This window comes from Nasonia vitripennis, assembly GCF_009193385.2.
Source record: "Nasonia vitripennis strain AsymCx chromosome 3 unlocalized genomic scaffold, Nvit_psr_1.1 chr3_random0004, whole genome shotgun sequence".
In the NCBI taxonomy this organism is placed as follows: domain Eukaryota; kingdom Metazoa; phylum Arthropoda; class Insecta; order Hymenoptera; family Pteromalidae; genus Nasonia; species Nasonia vitripennis.
The window spans coordinates 535,170-559,588 of record NW_022279623.1 but is presented as its reverse complement, the minus strand read 5'-3'; the positions used below and the strand labels follow the sequence as shown (position 1 = coordinate 559,588).

Below are 24,419 nucleotides of genomic sequence, written 5' to 3'. Positions count from 1 at the left end.
CGAGTCTAGGACAGGTGGCGACATCCGTGCGCGAGTTTCGCAAGTTCAACGCAACCATCAGTGAACCGCTGGTTGTTTAATCAGCGCGCAGTCGTTTTCGCGATTGTTAGCAAAGGTGTAGATCTTGACAAAACACTTTATCAATTCGAGGGCGGAAAGGATTGGTATAGCTTGGAATCTAGAATGAAAAGATGAAGATTTATTGTATTCGTATAATAATTCTTTATTGTTTAAAGGGCGGAGATGGAGGAAAAGTATTTTTAAAACAAAATACTTGTGCAAAAAGTATAAAATCGATAATACGCACACGAAAATACATACAAATAACAGATGATTTTTACGCAAAAAAAGAGTATTTAATTTCAATTAAAAATAACATAAAATAAACTCCACGCTTTTCAGAGATCAAGATCCTCTCGCTCGGCTAAAAGTAATTAAGTATATATTGAGCGATCGATCGTCTACACATATGCGTTTCATTTCTATACACGATATATCGATAAAATATGGGCGCACTAAAAATTAACAATTTCACATATAACATAGCTAATATCACAATTCTGGCATCTTATCAATGATTCGCGTTATTTCTTTCTCGCTCTAAACTAACGCTAAAAATCAACGCTTTTGCACATGGAAAACTTAACGTTAATACATCGGCTTAAAAAATAAAATCTGCAATTGCTCATATACGCAAATTTGTACAACATAAGTAGCATCTCTGGAAATTAAATATTTACAATTTAATTTTCGAAGTAGAAACTATGTATATATATATATATATATATATATATATATATATATATATATTAGCAATAATAATACACTGTTCTTGCTACAGATACAAAACAGTATCAAATATTTCATAGCTGCACAACGAAGGCTTTTTTCGCGGTATAGAGTATGCGCGAACTAATACATTTTTATTTGTACATATCGTCACTACGCTACGAGCACTTACGACACTGATGCAAGACGCAGGATGTTCGAACTCCTAGACGAGAAGTTTAGGAGCACGAGCGACCTGCTGTTCGTCGTATCAGTGTCATGGCTTAATAGCTTGAATGCCTATTCTACGCTGATCGCTAGCATTTTACAAGGTACGCGGGGATCTAAAATAATAAATACAAAGTAAAACAAGTCGAAGAACGCGTTTAGTTCTTCGGACGGAAGCGCGACATGTAAAAGTCACAATCGTAACAATAAATAGCCGGTTCGCACACTTGCTTCTTACCGCAAAGTTGACAAGGGGCCACTTTCGGCACGCCCGAAATAGAAGACTTTTGCATAGCCGCTACGTTTTGATTCATAACCGGAGAGCCTTTCATGCTTCCTTGCACCATATGCATCTGCTGCTGCATCTGTGGCTGCACTTGTTGCTGCTGCATTGGCTTCATCATCTGCTTGGTCTGCTGTACGTGCTGGTACGTCGGGTACTTGATATTCGCCGGCATCTGGCCGTTCGGGAAGCCCTGTTGACCCTGAGGGTGCATGATCTGCTGCTGCTGTTGCTCGATCTTCTGGGGCTGCCTCTGGAAGTTGTTTTCTAGCCTCTGCTGGTAGGCGATCGCGGAGCCGTTTTGAAGATTCTGTTGCTGGCCCTGCTGCGCTGCTGGGTTCGGTGGAGGCTGGTACTGCGGTAGGGGCTGGCTCCTCTGCTGAGGCGCCGATTGGTAGGGATGACCTTGATACGAGTTGTGAGAATATTGCGACGTTTGAGGAGAATACTGCGGATAAGGACTGGTGGATTGTCCGTTCGGAAGACCGAGTTGTTGCTGATGCTGCTGTACCGTGATCGGACTTGGCGTTTGAGTCTGCAGTCTCTGGCTCATGATATTCTGCTGCTGTTGCTGTTGCTGCGGGCCCGACAGTTGCCTGTTCATTTGATTATTCTGCTGCTCCAGTTGATAGTAGGACGGGTGCATGTTCTTCGGGCTGTTGTTCTTTTGCTGAATACCGTTTTGGATGTACTGTCCCTGAATAGGCATCGGGTAGGGACTCGCCGGTTTCTGGCTCTGCGAGAGGGGCATATTTTGATTTCTCGGGTGAGCTGTCTGAACCTGCGGGTACATATTTTGATTTTGAGATGGCACCATCTGCTGAGGCTGCGGGTATCCGTTTTGCGTGTAACGAATCTGTCCCTGTAGCTGCGGGGACATCAGAGTCGGAGTCGTTCTGGCGGGATTGTTGGGAAGAGCCGAGTAACTCTCTCTGGCGATATCCGCGCTATCAGGTCCGTAAGCATACATCTTCTTGCTATCCTGAAGGATCGCTTCACTCGAGTTTTGCCTCGGGAAAGCAGGTTTCGAGGTCTCTGGTGCTGGATTGACGCTTCTCAGCTGATCTTGGTACGGAGTCGCGGGTATGCTATCGGCTTCGCTCTTCAATGGCAACGTGTGCTGCTGGAACTTGGTCGGCACAGCCATTTCACGATTCATCTCGGCCTCTTGCAGACTTTTGATCTCGCGACGTACCTGTGCCGTCTCCGGCTTGTTCTTCGCCGAGCGAAGGATCCTCTCCAGTATAGGATTAGGGATGTACGAGTCTTTCTCGTCATCTTCGGCCGTCGCTACCAGAACCACTTGATCGCAGAACGACACGCTCTTCTTTTTGCCGACGCGTTCCTTGGTCTTTTTTGGCTTGATGTCCTCTTCGGTAGCCAGAATCTTGGTATTTTGAATGGTATTCTGCATGGCCACTTCGCTGATATCGTCTTCCGGGCAGTCGATCGGCAGGCCGATGTTCTCGTGTTGCATGGTCTGCATAGTCATCACCGAGCGAATCGCAGCATTGATTCCACTTTCGTGGTCAATGGGTATGCCGTTCGCCATAGGTAAAGCTACGAAGGTACCCTGGCTCAAATTCGACTCGATGCTGGAATTCACCGAGACGTTCATGGGCTCGGTTTCGGGCCTTTGCATCATGGACATGTTGTCCATCGGCATCCTCATAATCATCTTCGGCTCTTCGGAATTCGGATAACTCTGCATGACGGTGGTCGGCGAATTCGAGAAGATGCGACTCTGCGGTTTGACCTCTTCAACCTTCTGCTCAAACTTCGCTGCCATATCCTTGACGGAAGAGACGATCGTCCTCGGGCAGTCAGGGACATCCCTGCCGGCATCTTGATTCATGATCGTGTTCATCATGAGATCGCTGGTTCTTCTCGCGATGGTTGTTCCGGTAACTTGCGGCATGGAGCTCGGTCTGACCTTCGGAATGTCCTGATCCAGGCTCCCTTGCTTCTTGGTTCGCCTCTCGGCTTGCTTGGCTTGCAGCTCCCTCAGCCACGTCTCGTTCTGCGCCTTCTCGCTTTCCTCGACCAGAGATTCTCTCCTCTGCTTCTCGGCCGCTTCCGCCGCTTCCCTCTTGAGCTTCAGCTGAGCCAGAAGAATGCTAATCTGTTGGGATTCTAATTGCTGCTGGGCTGGCGCTTGTTGTTGTGGCTGCTGCTGTTGCTGATGATGATGATGACTGTTGTCGGCGATTTGGTTGTGGTTGTTGTCTTCGATCGGCGGCGGTGGCGGAGGGAAGTCTTCGCTAGCTTGTCGCGAGTGCACAACTGGCGGAACGATAGGATACGGCGGAGGTGGAAACTCCTCGCTGGGCTGTCTCGAGTGCGAAACGTTTCCGTTTTCCGGATAAGGTGGAAGGGGATCAGCGCTAGTTGTCTGTTTTACCGGGCTCTGCTCGTTGTGGACGTCGGCTCGCGTCACGACGAACGTCGGCTCGTAGAGGATTCCATTCGCGTATTGCACCACATCGTCTTGAATTCGAGGCTTGCTGTTGTAGTTGCTCTGCGGCATCGACGCTGCAGGCGAGCCTTTGTTTTGATCAACACTGTACGAGGAAACGAAGGGTAATGAATGTGGCTCCGAGGAATAGTCCGTGTAATTCGACGCCGGACGATTCGCTTGCATCGGGTGATTGGCACTCGTATGACTCCAGTACGCATTGTTCTGCAAATAACACACAGGCGCGTTAGGGAAACGATCAAATTTTGCCGTAAAATAAGAGCAAAATAAAAATTGGCGTTTTTTACTAACCTCGGCCTGCGACTGGTTGGGCATGTTTTGCTCGTTGGTAAGTGGGTAGAGAGATTTGTCAGCCTGCTGCTCGCTACTGTGCACTTCGCTCGATGACTTAGACTTGCTAAGCTGAGAAGTTGTCCTGAGCGGCGGTGGTGGAGGAACCTTCGCCACGTGCAGCACTTTGCCGGCGCTGCCGTGAAAGCTCTTCCTCATCAGACGACTTCTCTCCAAGTTCGGATTACCCGAGCCTCCACTACCACTGCTGCCGTTGCCCGTGAACTCGAGGTGACCTTCGGACAGATAGCCGCTCAGCGACGCCGAAACATCGTTCGGGCTACCTTTCAGTCCGACGCTGGAGTCGTCCACCGACTGCTTGGGCAAAACGTTGTTTGATCCCTCGGAGCTCGTGCTGCTCTGGCCGTCCTGGCCCTCTCGCAGGTCCGGCATACTGCGGTTCTTACGCTTTATCAGACCGCCCATCAGCAGCTTCCTTCGGATCTTGTGCTGCTTCTTGCCCTGCTTCTGATCGCCTGACGCGTTCGTCTGCTGGTTCTTCGCGGTCTCGACCACCTCCTTGGGCTTCTCGACTTTTTTCGACGCGAGCTTCGACGTAGGCGCGATCGAGAACTCCTTGGACACGTTCTTGTTGCGCTCCTCACTACGCGCGCGCTTCTTGTCCTTCTTGTCGTCCTCGCAGCGCCTCGAGCGTCCGAAGAGACCGGTCCTCTGCGCTGGTCGATCGTACAGCATGTACTCCTCGTCCTCGATTACGTTCGCTGCCGCGGTCACTTTGCTTCGCAGAGTCTTCTTCTTCGGTAGGGTCGCGTAGATCTCGATGCTCTTGGTGGCTGGTTTGTCCACCACTGCGGGGGCGTTGACCAGCAGCTCCCTGCTGTTCTGTCTCGAGTGGTTGCCCTTATCACGTGAGCTTTGCCGCGAGTGCTGGCCAGACTTGCTGTTCTCCCGCGAGTGTCTGCTCTCCAGTTTTTCTGCAAATCAAAATAAGAGTTTATCATTCCATTCCCAAAAAGTCAAAGTTTCACGCTCATCCTTAGCATGTTATATGCAACCGATGCTCACCTTCCTTCTCGCCGTTGGCTATGGCCTGCTCCTGTTTGATCTTCTTCTGCAGGTAGCTCATTCTCATGACGCAGAAGTTGTGCTTCTTCTGCGCCAGATCGATGGTGTTGGAGTTGCTGTACGGCATGTTCATGGCTTCCCTGGCCTTGCTGCTGGCGGCGGTGCAGAGGGCCACGGCTCTTCCCAGGTCGCCGGCCTTCTCGGCCGCCTGCGCCTTACCCATCAGCGCGTCGGTCTCCTTCCACAGTCGCTCGCAGTCGTCGCTCGACATCTGCTGGTAGCCTTCGGGTATCTGCGCAAGCTGCAAAGTTGATTCAAGTTATATATATATATATATATATATATATATATATATATATATATATGTTAAATAATGAAACCAAACTATCGAAGGGAGACAACGCACCTGCAAATTATGCTTGAGACCCTGTTGGAGCGGAAGGCTGTCGGTGGAGGACAGCGAGTAGGAGTCGTATCCAGCGTCGTAGTGTCCGCTGCTGCTGCTGGACAGCTCCCCGGACTTGCTGGTCGGGCTCTTGGGAATACCCGTGTTCTTGGCCATCTTGTTGATGATGTAGTTGTAGGGATTGTCCATGGTGGTGGAAGAGCTGGAAGACGCGCTGTTGCGATCGCCGGACCAATTGCCCGAGTCCCGTCGTCTGGGCACGTTGAGGTGTTCCGGGATGCTGATGCCATCTTGAGGAGCGGACCCGGCACTGAGACTTCGTGTCAGCTGGATCTGCTTCTTCTGCTGCTGGTGCTGCATCATCACGGTCTCGACGGCCCGCCTGCTGATGTACTTGGCCTCGGTGTCACCGTCCACGGCATCGGTGCCCTGCTGGTGACCGTTGCCGAATATGTTGTTCTGGATGTCGGTGAGGTTCTGGTAGTCGCCGTATATCCTCCGCTGGGTATACAGATGTGGCGGGCTGTCCGGATTCGGAGTGATGGCCCTCCTGGCAGTGGCACTGTTGTTACCCAAGGGCTTCTCGGGGCTGGGGGTGACGGACCTCCGCAGACTGTTGTTACCGGTCTTGCCGTTGGGCGAACCCTTGAGAGATCCACCGTTCAGGAACGGCGTCACGGCCTTCGGGGCGTTCTCGGTGTTGACGGGCGTACCGGCGGGGCTGGCGTACAGCAGAAGCAGCGGCTGGTAGCGTCCGCGTCGGCACTTGTCGACGACCTGCTCCCACCTGGGTCCGATCTCCTTGACGGTCGCGTCGTCGAAGTAGATCCAGACCTTGAGCTTCGTATGGAAGAAGAAGGTCGAGTAGTGCTTGCCGTAGTAGGTGACCACGCCGACGAGGTTGTGCACCGTCGTGGCTCCCCAGCGCGAGTCCACGACGCTGTGGAACACGTCGCTCAGGCGCAGGGACGTGCCGACCGTCGCGAACACGTCCATTATGTGCTCGAGAGAGGGACGCTCGCTGTCCCAGACCACACCGACGGAGACGATCTCGGGCCTGTTCATCAGCGTACGGCAGATCTGGATCTTGGCACCGCAGGAGCTCTGATTTTGGAGAAAAAAATACGTAGTTATAGTAAGAGCAAAGTTTCTTTCTCGAGAGCGACGTGTTTACGCGAGTATTTTAAACGTGTATCGAACTTACCGGACAGCCTCGGATGTCGCCCATTCCACCGGCTCGTCGCAAGAGCTGACCAAACAGATCCGGGCTGCCGCGAGCCGCCGGTAAAGTTTGCCGCGCTTGCGACGTCAGGGCTGACGCCGAAACGTAGTGCACCATCTGGAAGAGGAAAAACAAGCTTGTTTGTATACTCGTGCGCTTGAAAGTAAACAGGTTTTCGCTATCGATGCGAAACGCGAGTAAACGAGCTAGACTCGAATCTCGAAAAAGAAAAAAGATCGGCAATTTTCCCCGCATCAGGAGAATGCAAAGCAGCGATTAACGCGATATCTTTGTTCGTTTTCTCCCACGCATTTCTCTCCATCCGGAGGTAAGATACATGTACACACAAAAAGCTATCGGCTCTGACTGCCTAGTTCAGTAGTCGCGCTTTTCACCGCACCCACGACTACGCCCATGTGTTACACGGCGATATCGGTAAGAGCGATCGGCTACACATGGCAATGACTCGCCGGTCCCCCTCCGCGAGATGTTTGGTCACCTTTTTTTCCGTCGTCGTGTTTCGTCATATTTACGCGAATTTCAACGGGCGTTGGCGTAACGATTTTTTGATCGGTTTGTAAATCGATTTTTCCGTTGCAGCTGCCTTACAGAGCTGGAAGGATACGTATCTTGTATACCGCGTATAATATCGCACAAACGGGATAATCCGTCTTTATCCGGCTCAGCTAATCGCTTTTTCTATAAGCGGCGAGACTCCGCTACTTTCCGAATCCTCGTAAAAGTCGCGTCTCATACCGATTTTCCTCCTTACACTCAACGCGTGTGTCTATAGCTTCTCACGAATGCATCGACTAAAAACGCGCGCGTTATTAGCATCGCTTAGTAGATGGTAATTAAGCAAGCCTAACGATCCGGCGCGACTCGCGTAACGATTTTTTAATCACGTCGAACGAGCGGCAGTTAAAATTTCCTATCAACGTCGCATCGTTACAATAAGCGTCGTCACTAAAAAGAAAAGACTTTCGACAAATCGTCACCTGCATCAGCATTCGTCGCGATATCAGTGCACCCGCACATTCGTTTTCGCGCATAAACCCTCGACGGCTCTTTTCCCACGTGGAATACGTATACAGACGCGCGCATCACCTGCGTTTTCCCTCAGGCCGCCTCACAAAGATCCATCCTCTCCCCTCCACCGTACGAAGCCTCGACGGGCCGGCTTTATGACGCTCCAGGTAAATTTCGATTTACTCCCCCGTGATGCGCGCGTTCTATACCTGTTTTCTCTCGGTCTTCGAGGAGCAAGAGAGAGAAAAGAAGGTCGGACGTGGGAAAAACGGGAGGCGCAAGGTGCTGTGCTCGAACGTGACCGTCTATATGCGCGTGTTGATTTCGAACCGTGTCTATTATTGGTTCCGATCAAATACACGCGCGAGTTTTCCGGGCTATGGGAAAGTCGACCGGCGTCTTTTTCTCGCGCGGGGAGCTCCTTGGAAGGAGCTCGCGCGCGCGTGCGAGCAGATGGTCAGTCTTCGTGTACATGTGGGCTGGGAACGCGATTTTTCGGTTCTTTAATTAAATCGCTGGGAGGATCGTCTGCAACTGCACACCTGGTTTTTTCGTACGATCGAGGCGATTACTTATTTCTTCTCGTCAAATCTTACGATGACGGCCCGTTCATTATTGAATTGACTTCTGATGGGAAGCAAAGCTATCTTAATTTCCCAGTCGACTCGGCGCTTTGCCTTCATACCAGTTGAATTTTATGAAGACGAAATCGCGTAAACAACAAAAGTACATCAGAATGCAGAACTAACCTGAGTGAACGACAGCGGCTCGGAAGTGGCTCCGCAGTCCCCGCAGACGCTCTGCTCGACGAGCGTCATGGCGAACTTCTGATGGGGCACGCAGTGCCTGGCGCTGCACATGTCCTCCGCTTCGCCGCTCGCTATGTGCAGGTGTATGCGCAGCAGAATGTTCTCCTATACGAATCAAAATTTCGAAAAACGTCCGTCAGACCACGTAGTCGCGAATAAAAATAAAAGCTTATACGAATAGAGAAGAGGAGCACTTACGAAGCACTCGGCGGCATCGTCCATGAATCCGAGCTGGAATCTCTGCTGGTCGAGGAAGCTCTCAGCCAGCGCTCGTCGCAGGGCATCTGGCGGCAGGGCGCTTTCTTGAGAGAACTGCAGCTGCGAGAACAGGTCCTGAAACACACGGCCAGACGGAAACTCTTTAGTATATTGTACTATGCGCCTCATTGTGCGGGGGAGCATTGTATGGATCTCGCGAAATTCGTATGCGTGTCATTCACGCAGTACGTTGTTTGCTTTGAGGCGTGGGTTCTCGTCGTTTAGGGAGTATCATTGTGCGCGTAGTTGATGTTTCCTTGATGGCTACCGGATTTCTTGAATAGGAGAGCGAGGAGAGCGGTTTTTCGCGAGCCTGTTTGCTTAATAATAATTTCGAGTGTATAAGGTGAGGGAAAAAAGTTTTTTTAATTTTCATCGAGTCACGATCGCCCGAGGTAGAGAAGAGCTTCGGAGCTGCGGGTCCTCGACTAAGCAAACACAGGAGTATTAGTCGGCCGCTCGAGCGATTACACATTCTGAATGACACTCAACTACACAGCGTATATTGTAACCGTAGATCGATCGATCGAGTGAAAAAAGAAACCTGCGTAGAGCGATCGATAAGTAAGGGGTCGGCGAGAGAGCGCTGCATGTTACAGCATTCCCGTAAGTCTTCGAGTCTCCGACGATGAGTATCGTGTTGTTCGCGTCTCGAGGAATGTGTGTGCGTACGACGCGATGTACGAAATTCTTCGATTCTTGCGTAAACGGGCAAGATTTTCAAGACGATAACGCTCTTAGCCAACGAAGGATCTCGTTACCCGAGAGCGATTAGGGGAAAACGCGATAATCCAGAAGAGAGCTAGAAAACAACGTAAAAACAAAGCCCAGTCGCGCGCTCTCCTTTATACAGGGTTACAAGCGCTTACGTGCGCGTACCTACGAGCGATCTCGGATCTTGATCGCTGCGCTGCAAGATCGACATCGCGCTGCACGTATTCTCTCTATCCTCACGAAATACTTTGTCTCCGACCCTCTCCCCCTCGAGAGATGGGGCCGTATACAACTCCTTCGCGATGAGTCACTCGCGCGTTCTATCTCCTGTGTGTGTGTGTGTGTGCGTGTGCGTGTGTGTGTGCGTGTGTGTGTGCGTGCGTGTGTGCGTGCGTGTGTGCGTGCGTGTGTGCGTGCGTGTGTGAGATATACAAAGGCGGCAAATATTTTCCCAGCGCGATTTGAATTTTCGTGAGGGTATGAACACAAGAGCAATAAAAAAAAGTTCATCGCTCTCTCTTATCGTTGCCTGACTCTGAAACGCGCCGGCGCGCGCGTCGTCGTCGTCCCTTTTATAAAGTCCACCGTATACGTTTTCGCAAGACTCGAGTGTACCGCCGTGTATCTCTCTCTCTCTCTCTCTTATTCAACGACATGCTTTTAATTATCGACTATAGCAGTACACAGCGAGCCGAGAGAGAAATCGACGGGCCGTTTTTGTCGCTGCGCTCTACGGATCGCCGGCGACTCTCGTAATCGGATTTATATATGAATGCGGCGATTGAGCCGCGCGTTATTTACGAGTACGGTGTGTTCTGCGCACAGAAGGTTTATGGATGCACGAGAGTCCATGCTCGATTTTGTAATTTCGACTGCTCTTAACGACTGCTAAACTATGATATTTCGAATATATACCAGGTATATGCGCTGCTCGTCGAAGCTCTGGAAGTCCTTCCGCAGCTCTACACGTACACACCTATAAACGTACAGCATAAAATAACTCTGCTCCGTTAAGACACACGCGAATGAAAAACGTGTCTGTCGCAACTCGCTCGCGCGCGCCCGCGGCTGTGCCCCAATTCCAGATCGGCTTCTGGCTCTGCGCACTGTGTATACACAGATATGTACACCTTCACGTTTTTCTGCACCAACACGCGCGCGCAGCTCCGCGAGCTGCACAAAGGAGAGTGAACGTACCGAGAGTTGTTTGTGTGTGTATACCTATACGGTTACATAGCTTCGGTATAGAGCTGCTGCTGCTACTGGCTACTGCTGGTCTTCGGCTTTGTGTGTTTCGATCTTTCTTACGAGCGAGCGTTTAATTGATTATTTATGCATAGAAAACTGTACTAAATAATCGCGAGGAGAATATACTGTAAAACGGGAAAGTATTTCAAGTTACCCAATGCCTGAAACACTCGACCCGCGCGATATATCTTGCTCTCGCGCGCAGGGCAATTAATTGTATATGCGCGTGCATTATGTCACATCTCCCGTAAACGGAACTCAAAGAGCCGATTATCTGAAACTCTTTCCGAGCGTGAACTACGATTTTGCGCCGATACGCGCGGACGCCGCGATTATTCCTCGGGGCGTCACGTGTGGACTCCTTTTTGCGCTTATCTCGTAGGGGAAATCATCGATATCCGCTCCGGTATCTTTCCGCGCGATTCCGAGTATCGGCTGCCAGTTTATCTCGCAACAACGAATGCAGCCGCGGCGGCCTCGATTGTCGCAAGAAAGGGGCTGCAATATTGTACTACATCGTAGCTAAATTCCTCTTTTCAATTAAAAGACACGCTCAAGCTCGGTCCGATATACAGCGGCGCTTTTCGTAAGAGAGTTTTGAGCAGCGGCAGAATTGCGCAATACGTCTGTCCGCTTTAGGGCAATAAGCATGTCGAAAGCGTCCGTGACGACACTGCACACACACACACACACACACGCGCGCGTCGATTTTTCTCGCGCGCCGAATCTAAGCCGATCGTCGGTGATTCGATCAAAAGTTCCGTGAGAGAAGACGAGAAGAGGAGGAAAAAAATAATTACAAGAAAGGCGGCGAACGTGCATCCCGATTTTTTCGAGTCGCTCGCGTAGTCGCCGGTGTTCCTCAGTAGCGCGGCAGGCGAGTCGAGCTCCCTCTCCATGCCGCTATCGTTCTCCTCCTCCTCGATCTGCTGCCGCTGCTGCTGCTGCTGCAGCTGCGTCGCCGGCTGCTGCGCCTCCTGGCGCACCTTTATCCACTTGAGCATGCTGCTGGCGCTTCTTCTTCCTCGTCGTCTTCTTCTTCTTTTTCAACTAAGACGCTGCCGATTATCGGCCATTCCAGCCTCTTTGCGCACGAATTTTCCTCCGAAGCAGTACAACACACGCGCGTACACACACACACACACACACACACACGGCGTCGTCGCGGTGAAAGGCCCTTGACCTCGTTGGTGCGGGGAACTGACCCCGTTCGCTGCAGCCTCCGGCGGAAAAAACCGAGCTATCTCCGATTCGAGAGCAGGAGCAATGTATCAGGGTTTCGGAGGGACGCTGCTGCTGGCGATCCTTCTCCGTCTGCGTCTCGTTGTCTCGCTGCTGGGCACTCTCGCGGCACCTTGCATAATGCACAAACTACACACACGTAATATCTGCACTGCTGTAATTTTTTCGCAACCGCAGAACTGCACAAACATGTAGAGAGACACTGGGAGGACGCAGCGTGCGCTCGAGGAAAACAGACGAGTGTGTGTGTAGACTCTGTCTCTCGGCTCGGAAGACTGAAAAAGAGAGATATCCCGGGACACGAGCGAGGTACGTCTGTCCCCCTGGCGTATATGCGGGCCTGTGTACCTGCGCGCGGAGAGCGAGAAAGAAAGAGAGAGAGAGAGAGAGAGAGAGAGAGAGAGAGAGAGAGAGAGAGAGAGAGAACTGCCACCCCCACTACCTCGGCATCGCTGCTCGGCCAGGTACGAGTCGCGGCAGGACCCCTCTACCTGCGCGCCGCAGAGGGCCTTCTTTCTCTTTCTCGCTCTCGACGTGACGTCAGCCCCAAGCGCGCGCGCTGCAAGCACGAGTACACCTTCACTCGATGGATATACGACTCTGCAGCAGCGCGTGTGTGTACGTGAGCCGAGAGACGCGCGCACGTGTGCGAGATGAGTTCTTGAATTATCATCTTTTTTCCTCTATCACTTTTTACGCGGCGATGTGTGCGCCACCTCGGCTCTTGAGTTATGCAAGCCGCGGAGAAATTTTGCAAGCGCTCTGCACACATGCATCTGAGAAAGAAGAGTCTCGCAGATTTTCCACAGCCGTATAGTCGAGTTGTTCCAACCCAATTGTCGATCGGCGTCTATAACGCGATTACCCCGCCAGCAGTGCGCGTTACAAGAATGTGCGCGCGTAGAGCTGCATAGATATGGCTTGTATGCGCGCGGAACAGCTGTTAAAACTGCAGCGCGAATATCCTGTTTCAGGCTCGCGCGCCAATTATCTCCTCGATGCGCGCAGACTGTCGCGCGATCTTGTTACGCCTTCCCTTCGCGAGTTTCTTCCTCTTCTTCTCGGTACGCATACGTGGATAGTATGCAAATAATCTCGGATAGTTGCAAAATTAACTGGCCTGCGAAATATCCGTTAAACCGGCGCGCCGCGCGCGGCGAAAGTGAATTAACTTTATCCGAGAAACGTGCGCGCGCGAGCATTGCGTTACACGGCTTATTCGCCGAACCACTTGGTCAGTCGAGGCGATGATGGAAATGCGTGTGCGCAAACAAGTCCGCGTGTGTGTTACGTGTTTTTTCTTCTCGGAAAATTTTCGTTCCCGGAAGACTTTTGCCTCCGGGATACGAGACGCTCCGCGGCCGGAGAAGTGAAAAATTAACGGTACGTGCCGGGAAAGGCTCTACATCAAAGAAATCGAATATAACCGCATTACGTATCCACAGAAGAGACATGATCGCCCAGAAAAGCGGAAACCATAACCCTCGAGATAATTGCCCCGCACTCGACGCGGCAAAGTGTGTCACCGCGGGTGACACTCTCCATACTTGCAGCCGCGCATCGAAATTCCTCCATCGGAATCAAGGGCGTGAGTCAAAAGCGGAGCAAAGGGCCTCCGCGGAATGCAGACGCGCGTGTCCGGTGAGTCAGAGATGCGCTCAGGTAACCGGGGGTTATAGGTGGATTCCAAGGCGTGAATCCTCCGCAGCGGTATTTCGATGCTCGCCGCTTTACGACGACTCACGGGGGTCGCTGCAATTATGTACTTAGCTGCCCCCAAGGCTCGTCGTCGTCGCGTTATTGCTCGTGCAGTTTATGCGAGGGGGGGGGGGGAGAAAGTGTGTCTTCGGGCATTTGCTTGCGGACGGTGTTTTCCCGAATTTTCCGGAGAGGAGAAAAAATCTCGGCTTTCAAAGACACACACCGCCGCCGCCGCCGCCGAGAGAAACAATGTGTCGCGGCTGCAGGTACTCCTTCAACGCTACGACGATGGGCACGTGCGATAGAAGCGTATTCTACGCGCATCTCCGCGACTACGTTTTCCGACTAGGAATATTCTCCATACTTCGAGTCGTGTGTGCGCACCTATAGGCATATTATACAGCTAGCTTCTTTCTTTCCTAGTTTACCGCCTCAGCGGGCGGACCCTCCGGCAGTCGCTTCGCTTAGAGCTGGAACCTGTTTTTCCCTCTCGCTCTTTTCTTCTTCCACTTCTGCTCCTTCTTTTTCTTCTTCTTCTTCTCTGCTTCGTAGTATAGCAGTAGTAGTCTCTTGACTGCTGCTGCTGTTGGCGTCTCTCTCCCTCGCTTTCTAACGCGAGGACTCACCGGACATTTTTGTAATGCGCAGCTACTTTTTGTTGTTACTCGTTGGGGTGTACATATACCGACTGTCGGGTTTCCTCCTTTGTCGCGCGTTTTATTTTTGTTGAGATAGCATTTCGAGGAATATTTTTCCAGGGCTTCGGATTGAACGAAAACATTATGCGGACGCTGGAGTGAGGGCGATACTACTTTGGCTATTTGAATAATCAAACAAATTCAAATTTTTCTTCAGGAAACTCGAACTTTTTACAATTCCGCCTTTCGTAAACGCAACCCTGAACCATTATCGCTCGTATCATTAATCATTATAAATAAAAAAACGCCCACAATAAATCAGCCTCGAGTCGCTTCTTGAAACAAAAAAAATATTTACCCGAATCCTCCCGATCAGCAAACTTGGAAGAGAAAAACAACAAGTCGCTCAGCTTCCCCTCGATTTTTCACTCTCCATCTCGGCCTACACTGCACCTCTCCCCCTAAACTAAACTCTCCGTTGTTCTCGCTCGCTCCTAATTTTTTCGGGGAACAGGTAAGCCTCGCCGGGACCATAAACTCCTGCCCCTCCATCATCTCTAGCCACGGATTATTACGAGGCCCTCTCTGCGCGAGAGTCCATTAATAATCCCCGAGACGCGTCCAGCGCGAGGTGTACTGATGCCCTCTGTCCCTCCTCGACACTTGTGCCCCTGTATACAGTCGAGGGAGCGCCTTTTCACCTTTGCCGATTTTTGGCCGATGTTGTTGATGTGTTTTCTCCTAAAATTTCTATCGACTGGATGGCAATAATTAGGACGCTCGTCCCAAATCGAGAGCATCGCGTCCGAAAATTTACATCTATCGCTGTATAATATAGCCTCGGAGTGAAAAAAGGTCGATTCCAAAAAGGAAAACCGTAAGCGGTAAAAGCGTTTGATGGAGTCGAGCGATTACACATTATGCGCCGAACTTTCATCTCGGCGCGGTAGACTCTTCCTATAGCTCGCTTCCCAGCGGTTCTCAGCCTCGCGCAGATACACCGCGCGGCAGAGTGCATAGGCTCGCGCGAGAAAGGAAGACGCTCGACCGCACTCTTCCGACGACGCCGCCGCGGTGACGGCGAGACCCTTTAAACCCAGTTTCATCGCTCCGTTTGCGCTCGTGTTGCGGATTTTTTTCTCCAACGCGCGTTGGAGAAACTCGCGGAGGAATATTTTCAGCTTTCTTCGTACAGCACCGATCAGTATTTGAGAGTATCATATACAGAATCGTGTGTGGAGGAAAGCTTCATGGGTGGGTCACACAAATCCATTCATTAATTAGGCGCAACATGACACAGATGGAAATTCCCAACGCGGGGACTCTTTACACGAGCGTCGGTCCGCGTGTGCGTCTCTGTGACTAAGGGATACCGGGAACATTTCGTAACTCTCTTTTTCGACTGTAAACTGCGTTATTTAACTTTTTTTCATGAATGAGCTCCGGCTCGTTTTCAGAGCGCCATTTTCGTGCGCGCGAGGTCTCAAATATTGTTTTTCCAGCGCAAACGCGACGATTCGCGCAGTCGTGCGTAATTCTTGCGCGCGCCTATATTCAAACGGGATAATTCAGGCGATGTACGCAGGTTAAATAATCTATTGCACCAGTTGAATATTCATGAGGTATTTTGTTCGACGCGTAGACTACATAGAAGAGTCGAACGTTTGAAAGAAGTTTACACACAACAGCGAGCTCTCATCTTTACGAGCCAGTAGTCTGCACCTACATAACAGTTCTTTCATTATTCCACACCTCGACAATCGACCCATTATCGCGTACAAAACTCCGCTGAACGCACAGTGCGTATCGTTCATTCATGTATAATTAAATCAGGCCGGTCTCGAGACCCGCGAAAACGGCGCGTCCTTTTCCACGCACTCGCATATGATTTTCACGAAATCTAAATAATAATAACGAGAAGCTGAGAGCGTTGAGTTTTCGTGCGCACGCGGGGAGGAATATTCCCATCGCTGTGCAATTACCTCTTCGTCGTCGCTAATTAACCTCGTGTGAAAAAGGCAGCGCCGGCAGAAGCGCCTACTTTTAATGTTCCGCTTGTAGGCGATAGCCTCAAACGAGCGTTAAACGCCGAGTTTTTCTCTTCCCTCGCATAATTTTGCGCGTGCGCGAGCGAGCGAGTTATGTCATTTGGATTATGCGCGTACGTAGATAGCGATCGCAGTAGTATTATCATATACGTGAATGAACCGCCGGCGAATCGCTAATCGTGAGAAGGAAAAATTATCCGAGCTTCAGTGACAAAGCTCGATCAAGAGCGCGGCGCTTTTACAAAAACTCAATCTTCTCCCGCGCAGCGAACCTCTCAAGGGTTAATAGCCCCTCTCTGTTATACACACACGAGATAGCCCAGCTCTCGCTCGGAGACGAAAAACGGCATCGCGCGTGTGTGCGGGCCCTCTCTCCCTCCCCCACTCGGTGTGTACTACGGAGAAGAGAGAGAGATTATACACACAATGGCTGATGTGAGCTCTTTCACGGCGAGGAGCCAATCGCCGAGTCAAGGAACGCGGGAACCTTCGGCCGAGTCGACCAATCGCAGCGCGGAGAGAGGGAGAGAAAGGTTCGAGAGAGAGAGAGAGAGAGAGAGAGAGAGAGAGAGAGAGAGAGAGAGAGAGAACTCTTTGCTTCGTGGTCCACAGGCCCGTTACCGCGCGCGAGGACGCGCGCACTCTACAGTGCGTTGCGTCTTATGCATCAGGACCCTTTTACGCTTAGCCTACTATACAACCATCGATATGCAGCTTCTGCTCCGCGAGCAAACAATAATTTTATTTTCTCGGATTCCCGCGGAATCACATCGGATGCCACTTTGCCGAAGTAATTTCTTTCGATTCTTTTTCTCGACGCGTATGCGCAGTTTTTGCTTGCGAAAGTGCGATTACTCGCCGGCTTTCCGTAATGGAAATTATCGGAGGGACGGGTACGCTCTGCGTCTCTTTTTTGCAGTCGACGTGTGCTGTGTACACACGAGGAAATTAACGGTTACGCGTGTAGAGGAATGTCCGCGCGGGAAATATTCGTCGATTTGCAGAAAATCGAGAGAGGATTTAATTATTGATTGTGCATTGTGGGATGATTACGTTATTACACAAAATTGCGAGGAAACTCACCTTGAGGGCGCAGAATATGCAGGACTCGCGCATGCAGGCATGTCCGGAGAGCTCTCGAAAGCTCCTGCGGAAGATGTCGAGGTGCCAGAGAACCTGAAAAGAAAAAACAACGGAATATTAGCGTCGAATCCTCGTGAGATGAGCAGCTGCGTAATATAATGCATAGAGCGTCGGATTTCCTAAGCACCAAATGTAATACGGACAGTGAGAGGCTGTATACGATTCCCATCAGTCAAATAGAAAGTCTCTACGCTTTGTATAGTTACAAAACTTATCGCCCGTGTAATTTCGCGTCGATAAACTCGACCTTAATATCTGAAACGTCTACTACGTGGAAAACGAGCGTAGTTTGCATTCGACGCAACGGCTCGCAAAAAATGCACAGAGCTAGTAACGCGCTGCTGAAAATCTAAAAACACAGGCAATCTCCATCGGGCGACACTATTTGCCCCGAGAAAGGAAACGGCGAAATTACATCGCGAAAAGTCCGCAACGTCTCAATCAGCGGCGACGGTTTACGGTACAGCACTTTTACTAGCTCCTTTTATAATTCCTCCTCTCGTTTTTTTCCATACCGCAGGGAGAGAGAGAGAGAGAGAAAGAGAGAGAGAACGAGTGGAGTAGGCAGCGGAAGCGGCGTCCGGTCGCGATTCCGTAACGCTGTATACACATAGAAGAGAGGGCGCGAGGGAGAGAGAAAAAATGAGACTACGAGAGGTGTCGATTCGCGTGTCGGCGTATAACGAGACGGCGACAAGTGCACGGTGGCAATTGCAGAATATAGGCGCGCGTTTGTCATGCAGCTGCGAGCGCAGTCGTGTGTGGAAGATGTGGTGCGCTGGTATGTGGGGCAGGAATTCGGACTTTTTGCGATGCAGGTATACACTGTGTACAGGCTTCGGTAACCACGAGGTATGCGTGTTGCATGGGTAACACGAGAGTCGATCATCGCCCTCATCATCCCCGAATCGTTTTAATAGAATCGTGTGTACGAGGCAGCTTTATTCGTGTGTCGCAATAAGTGAAGTATGCGAAACGTAGTACATAGTCGGGGAATAACTGTAATGCGGAATAACGTCGATAAAAAGTATCATGCGAGCGCTGCGACAGCTATCAATTAGAGCAGCTCAATCATCGGCGCATTGCACAGCGTCCGCCCGGCTGTCTCTCGCATAGAGAAGCCGACAGCCGTGAGTGCATAAAGCCGAACGAGATATGTATTATGTACATGTCCTAGACGTATCCTGCTGTCCGCGCGCACGCATTAATACGCGGGGAGAAAGCGAATTGCAGCAAAGTTCGCGCGTGAATTTTTGCGTTGTTATAAATCAATGCTCGTACGCCTCTATACATTTTGGCAGCAATTCAAGAAAGGTACACATTGTAACACACGCAGCTGCATGCTGGAGCTTTCGGTATCGTGTTATGCGTATAATGGGGATCATCATCTTCTACCGGCGTGGCATCATGTGTACAAGGGCGTGTGCCGGCGAGTTAGAGAGTTAATCACTATGTATTCGCTGATGAGCGATACTATACCGCGTGTGTGTGAGCAATGCAAAAAATTTTAATATCTCGTGTTAATATTAAAAAAGGGCGTTCTCACAATCAAAATATCGTTGGCACGGCGCAGCTTTCACCTTTTTTTCGTATTTGGGTCATCGTTTACTCGTCCGAGATCATAACCGTGTCGATACATACACACATACACACATACGAGCTTCTTAATATTATTCACGCAGGTGCAGCCGAAACGCCGAGCTTCCCACACGTCACAATAAAAAGCAGTCCTATTCACACGCAAATCACGACGGCGAGTTGAACGAACTCGAAATATTTCCTATAGGAAGATCGTCGTAAATCGTAGAGTATAACGAGCAGCACCTCTGCACCCGCAGTTCGGGGAGAAACCCATATTCGTTCGATGCAACAATGAGCCTTCCGATTTCAGTACCACGATGTTCATACAATAACAGCTGAAAGAGAAAAAGGAAGGGAGAGCCACTTGTGTGCGCGCGCTCACGGGAGTCGACAGGTGAAGGGAGAAGAGGGTTATACCATAGACCGGTCCTACCCCTACTCTAACTATGAGTATAATACAACGCACACAGCAAGTGCACGTTAGGTTGCTCGTCCCTATGCGCGATGTATACAGAAAACCGGCTCGCCTATGACGCGCAGCTTTCGCTCCTCTCATCAGCACGTGTGCTTTCGATTATCGATTTGCATACTCATTTCCTTAACTTTCTCGCGAAAAACGTCGTCGCTTTTATCGCTCGGCTGATTTCGTCATTTTTCGTTAATGCGAGATTTATGAGCTTGCCGGTCGAGAGGAGTCACGTAACGAGGAAGCGAGATATCTCGCCTATCGATATATTTATTACGAGTTTGAGACACATTCTGCTAATCAAGTTTGCTCCTCTTTTTTCGGGACAGTTGCATAAGGAAGCGGAGCTAATCGGAAACCCGTTCGACTAGTAGCCTCGCAGTATACCTCACGCGTACACATATTTACCGAGTGCGATGGCAGGGAGAATCGAAAAAGTTTAATTGAAAACTGGATCGACGCCCACGCAAAAAGGAGAAAGCCGAGCATCGATTCGCCGCGCAGCCCTTGAAACGCGCGCACAGTGTGAAATATACATCAGGCGCGGAGAATTCCTGAAATGGCAAAAAACGGCTGAGAAAATCTCAGGCATTATAATACGCGTCATCCCGAGCGTAACTGGGTATCCGGAGCGCTTTGTGCACTCTAATCCGAGGATTATATTTTCGCGCGCGGGCGCGTGGAGAAAGTGATGATGGATGCTCCATTACTCTGTCACCCTGTGTGTGCTCCGGACACGATCGCCCGGCTTTTTCTCGGTAAAATCTCGCGCATCTATAATACCGTGAGTATAGGGGGCGGCACCGCTTCTCCTTTTAGCGATCGCGGTGATTTTAACGAGTGGGAAGAGCGCGTGTTCGGCTTCCCGCTTTGCGCGTCGGGTATAATACGGAATGGTAATTTATGCCGGGGGTAATTATCACGGGTATCCGTCTGGCTGTAATTCATTTTCAATAGAGGGCGCCTCGTTATCTTCGAGCACAACTTTCTATTTTCGAAAATTACGACTAATTCGGCGTACACACTCTGACTTTGCTTTTACAGCTAATCTCGCCCGTTACCAATAACCAAAGGCTCATCGGCATACGCGAGAAAACTCGCTGTTACGCCCACAGGCAGAGAAAAAACAGTTAATCCCGAACCCGCTCGCGGTATAAATTTGTTCAGCGGCGAGAGAACTAATGAAAAATTGCATACAATGGCCCGCGTGAGAGCGGATTATGGAGATTTTATAAGAATAATACGGTCAGCGGCAACACAGCGCGACAAGCCGATGCTCGCTCGCGATACACATTATAATACATCATACACACACGTTCGCGTATAAGGCTTCGCTATATAACTCGCTGTCTGCCGTGCATCGGCTACCGTTACGAGTAGAGCTTCTTCTTCTCCTTCTTTCATCGCTAATTAGTTCGCACGAGCGGCAGCAATAAGCGAGCGAGCGATTAAAGCGTGTATCGAGAGAGAAAGACGAGGATTATAAGCGCGCGTTACATATATTATTTTTCCATATCGTACAAGTAGTCGGGCGACGGAAGCGCGCGATTTTATTACGGACGCGCAAATGAGCCGCGAATATGACTACGCGCCGGCGTATTGTATAATTGGATTCCAGATGCGTGTGTTGGGCGGTGGCTATATGCGCGCGTGTTCGCCGGATTTCAGTCCGCGAATTGATGCCCGAGTTTTATACTGGGATGATAAAAGTATTTTGTAACTGCGGATTGTGTGCGGGAGGCAGTAAAAGAGAAAATCTGCCACAATATACTTTACAACGAGCGTAATGCGGATATTTTCCTCGTCGTCGAAAAATAAAGCTTCGTTTCGATCCGTGAACTTGTCAACCTTCGAGCTACCATACAGCACGCAACGCGTGCAATTACACGCACAAACTGCGCAATTATGATTGTAACGACAACAAAAAAACGCAGCGCGACGATGTATCGCGGCGAAGGTCGCGAGTACGACGTCGCAATCAACGTCCTCCGTATCACCGCGGCGTACACACAACATACAACCGCACCTGCGGCTACGACCGATTCTCCCGTCGCGTTTCCCATAGGCTCGTTCCTATCGCTGCGCGCATGCACCGCACACGTCAATTTTCGAGATAAAAATTGTGTTATACTCACACTCCCACGGAACAGTGCCGACGACTATACGGAGAGGAAATTTCGTGCGCGAGTGTAGAGAGGCTGGTAATTAACGAAATTTTAACGGGACACGCTGAGGTACACGCGTTGGTGCTCGAGCGCGCGAGCGGCAATTTTCCAGAAAAACAGTTATGGCTTTCTTTGATTCTTCGTCGAGCGCTTGAGAAAAGCGCCGCTGTTGTAATACGCGCGGGTTATCTGCGCGCGATATATGGGTTAGGTGTGCGTTGCTGTGAATTTTATCTGTGGAAACGTTTTGTTCAGCAAGATTTTTGTGTGTCGTATGGAAATTTTCGCTTTTCAACTTATCAGAATAAAGAGTAGTTTTCTCTTGAAAACTCGACTTCGGGTGGTTTCGATTTTTCAGTGAAACCCGGTATACGATATCAGCGGCAGCCATCTCTCCGTCTCGAAAAACGAAAACTGGCCCCCAAGTGCATCTTGCAGGTATAATACACTATACAGCCATAGCCGCAAGGAGCGCACGTTGAGTGGAAACGCCAGCGCGGCCAGAAAGTGGCCCGCTATCTCTCGGACAGGTTCACCCGGTCGTCGACATCAAACTCGATGCGCCGAGAGTATATAATATTTACACCGACGTCACGCCTTTACGCATAAATAATATCAAGTCGCGTAAATACTCGTTTGTTAACAAACTCGTCCGAACGCTTTCGAAAAAAAAAAAATTCCCGCGTGCACCGTTATGAAATTCAGAAAAGCATTATTATGCACACGCACGATAACTTTTTCCTATCGCGAACTAGTTTTCCGCGCACCGGATCGCGATCCTGTTTGTTGCATGAATCATCCAAGGACGAGCTTTTTAATGAGCGCGTTCGCGAAAAAAGAGGTAGTCGCAGCGGGTGCATCATTCACGCAGCAGCGGTTTAATCGATTCGGGTTCGGAAGCAAGTTTCACCGGTGATGCCGGTGAAACGCGCCTTGCCGATTAAAAAGAATCGTGAATAAACAAACGCCGGCTCCACACACACACACACACACACACACACACACACGCGCGCGCGCGCGCGCGCAGCTACTTTCAAAACCGGAGGCCAGGGAATACAACATTGGGTTGAACTAAAAGAGGGAACCACCAAGAGACGCAGTAAAATAAGAGAAGAGTGAGGGTAGTAACCTTGGCTATCTGGAAAAGCGCCTGTCTCCTCGGCTTCTCTTGCTTCATCGTGCCGAGTCGTTGGCTCGCGGCACCGCGAGCTGTCGTCGAGGCGATCATCGCGGCACTGCTTCGGAAAATCCGCAGCTTTTTTCTACCCGCTCTTCCGTCGATCTGACTCGTCGTTCAAACTTTTGCACACACCGAGAACAACACTGCCGGTGCTCTGTCATCCATGTTCATCCGCATGTTTTTTCACTCCTTTCCCTCGAGGTCGAGCACAAAACTTATCAACAACAATTATTCAGTGTACGAGAAGGCTGTCTGCAGTAGCCAACACTTGCGACGCGCGCACGGACAGCGAGGTGTCAAAACACTGTATACGTATACTGGCTACGCACGTATGTTGATGCACGGAGTGTCGCAGGCGCGCGTACAGACGAGCGCTCGCAAAGGGAACTTTCTGACGCGGGCGTCAGTGCAACAATGCCGCGCGGCTAGGGCCCAGGCAAAGCCGAGTCGACGCGAGCGACGCCGCGCTACGCCGCGGCCAGGTACCCAACCTCTCTCTCTCTCTCTCTCTCTCTCTGACGCTCTCTTTCGCTGCAAGTGTTTTACTCTCTTGATGCTGTGCAGAGAGAGAGAGAGAGAGAGAGAGAGAGAGAGAGAGAGAGAGAGAGAGAGAGAGAGAGAGAGAGCTCCGCTATAGGAAGTGGCTTTGGCTTGGAGCCATGTGTGTTGTGTGCGCGCCAAGCGCCGAGCGCCGTTTTTGAGGGTGTATTTTACGTATGCACTTATGGGCGAAGAAGAGCCATGGGAACGGACACTTTTGGGACATGTGCGGGGGCCGTATGTTTGCTCGAAGGGGGTGATTATTAATTTTTCGTGGCTTTCCGCAGCTGTGGTCTAAAACGCGCAAATGGGAGCGACACGGATTTGCCGGGTGTTTAAGTAGACTGTACTAATTGAAGGGAGCAGCGATACGGGATCTCGAGAGAGATGCCCACCAACGAAGGAAACCACACCGAATCTAATGGAAGCTCAACAAGTAAAATGATTCCTCGATCCATGATTACCTGTATAGGCAATCGTTCATTATACGCGCTTATGCTTCGATGAACCGGCCTACTGTGTACTACGACTGGCCTTTTTTCGAGCTCGAATTTGTTGTTAAACTCACTCGGCTCGATTTCGATTCCGAGGCGATGCGCCGATCGCGAGTGGGATAATAAACGTTTACTTCTCTTGTATGTAGTAATTAAGAAACAAGTCAGAGATAAGGACTCGATCCGCAGTCCCGTTATACACACGCGCGAATAGTCTAGTTATATCAAGTGTCCGTCACACCGAAATCGGATAAAATTCGAAGTGACGCCTTCGCGCTGGAAGTGTGCCATCACACGAGCATTCGTTAGCGTGGAATCTAATCCGACTACTCTGAATTCGGTTATCTCGCCATCGGGAGGCTGCGTGATTGATCAGTGTCTGGTGAGGTTGTTTTTTGAATTCTGAGACGTAAGTCCACTACTG

The 24,419-nt window shown here is 50.4% G+C and overlaps 1 protein-coding gene across 3 annotated transcripts; it reads right to left on the bottom strand.

The window, feature by feature from the left end:
- Positions 1–331: 331 nt before the first annotated feature.
- Positions 332–23,377, bottom strand: LOC100119988. Of its 3 annotated transcripts, XM_008210764.3 has the most exons (9): positions 22,911–23,377; positions 17,510–17,602; positions 8,776–8,910; positions 8,518–8,682; positions 6,722–6,856; positions 5,518–6,621; positions 5,112–5,412; positions 4,047–5,020; positions 332–3,959 (listed from the first exon to the last, which is right to left on the bottom strand). In XM_008210764.3, exons 1-9 carry the CDS (start codon positions 23,007–23,009, stop codon positions 1,155–1,157), a joined length of 5,811 nt encoding a protein of 1,936 aa, XP_008208986.1. In that variant the 5' UTR covers positions 23,010–23,377; the 3' UTR covers positions 332–1,154. The 3 variants fall into 3 exon arrangements, with proteins under 3 accessions (XP_008208986.1, XP_008208985.1, XP_031781666.1); XM_008210763.4 differs by lacking the exons at positions 17,510–17,602; positions 22,911–23,377 and adding an exon at positions 11,598–12,379; XM_031925806.1 differs by lacking the exons at positions 17,510–17,602; positions 22,911–23,377 and adding an exon at positions 10,465–10,948.
- Between the last annotated feature and the right edge of the window lie 1,042 nt (positions 23,378–24,419).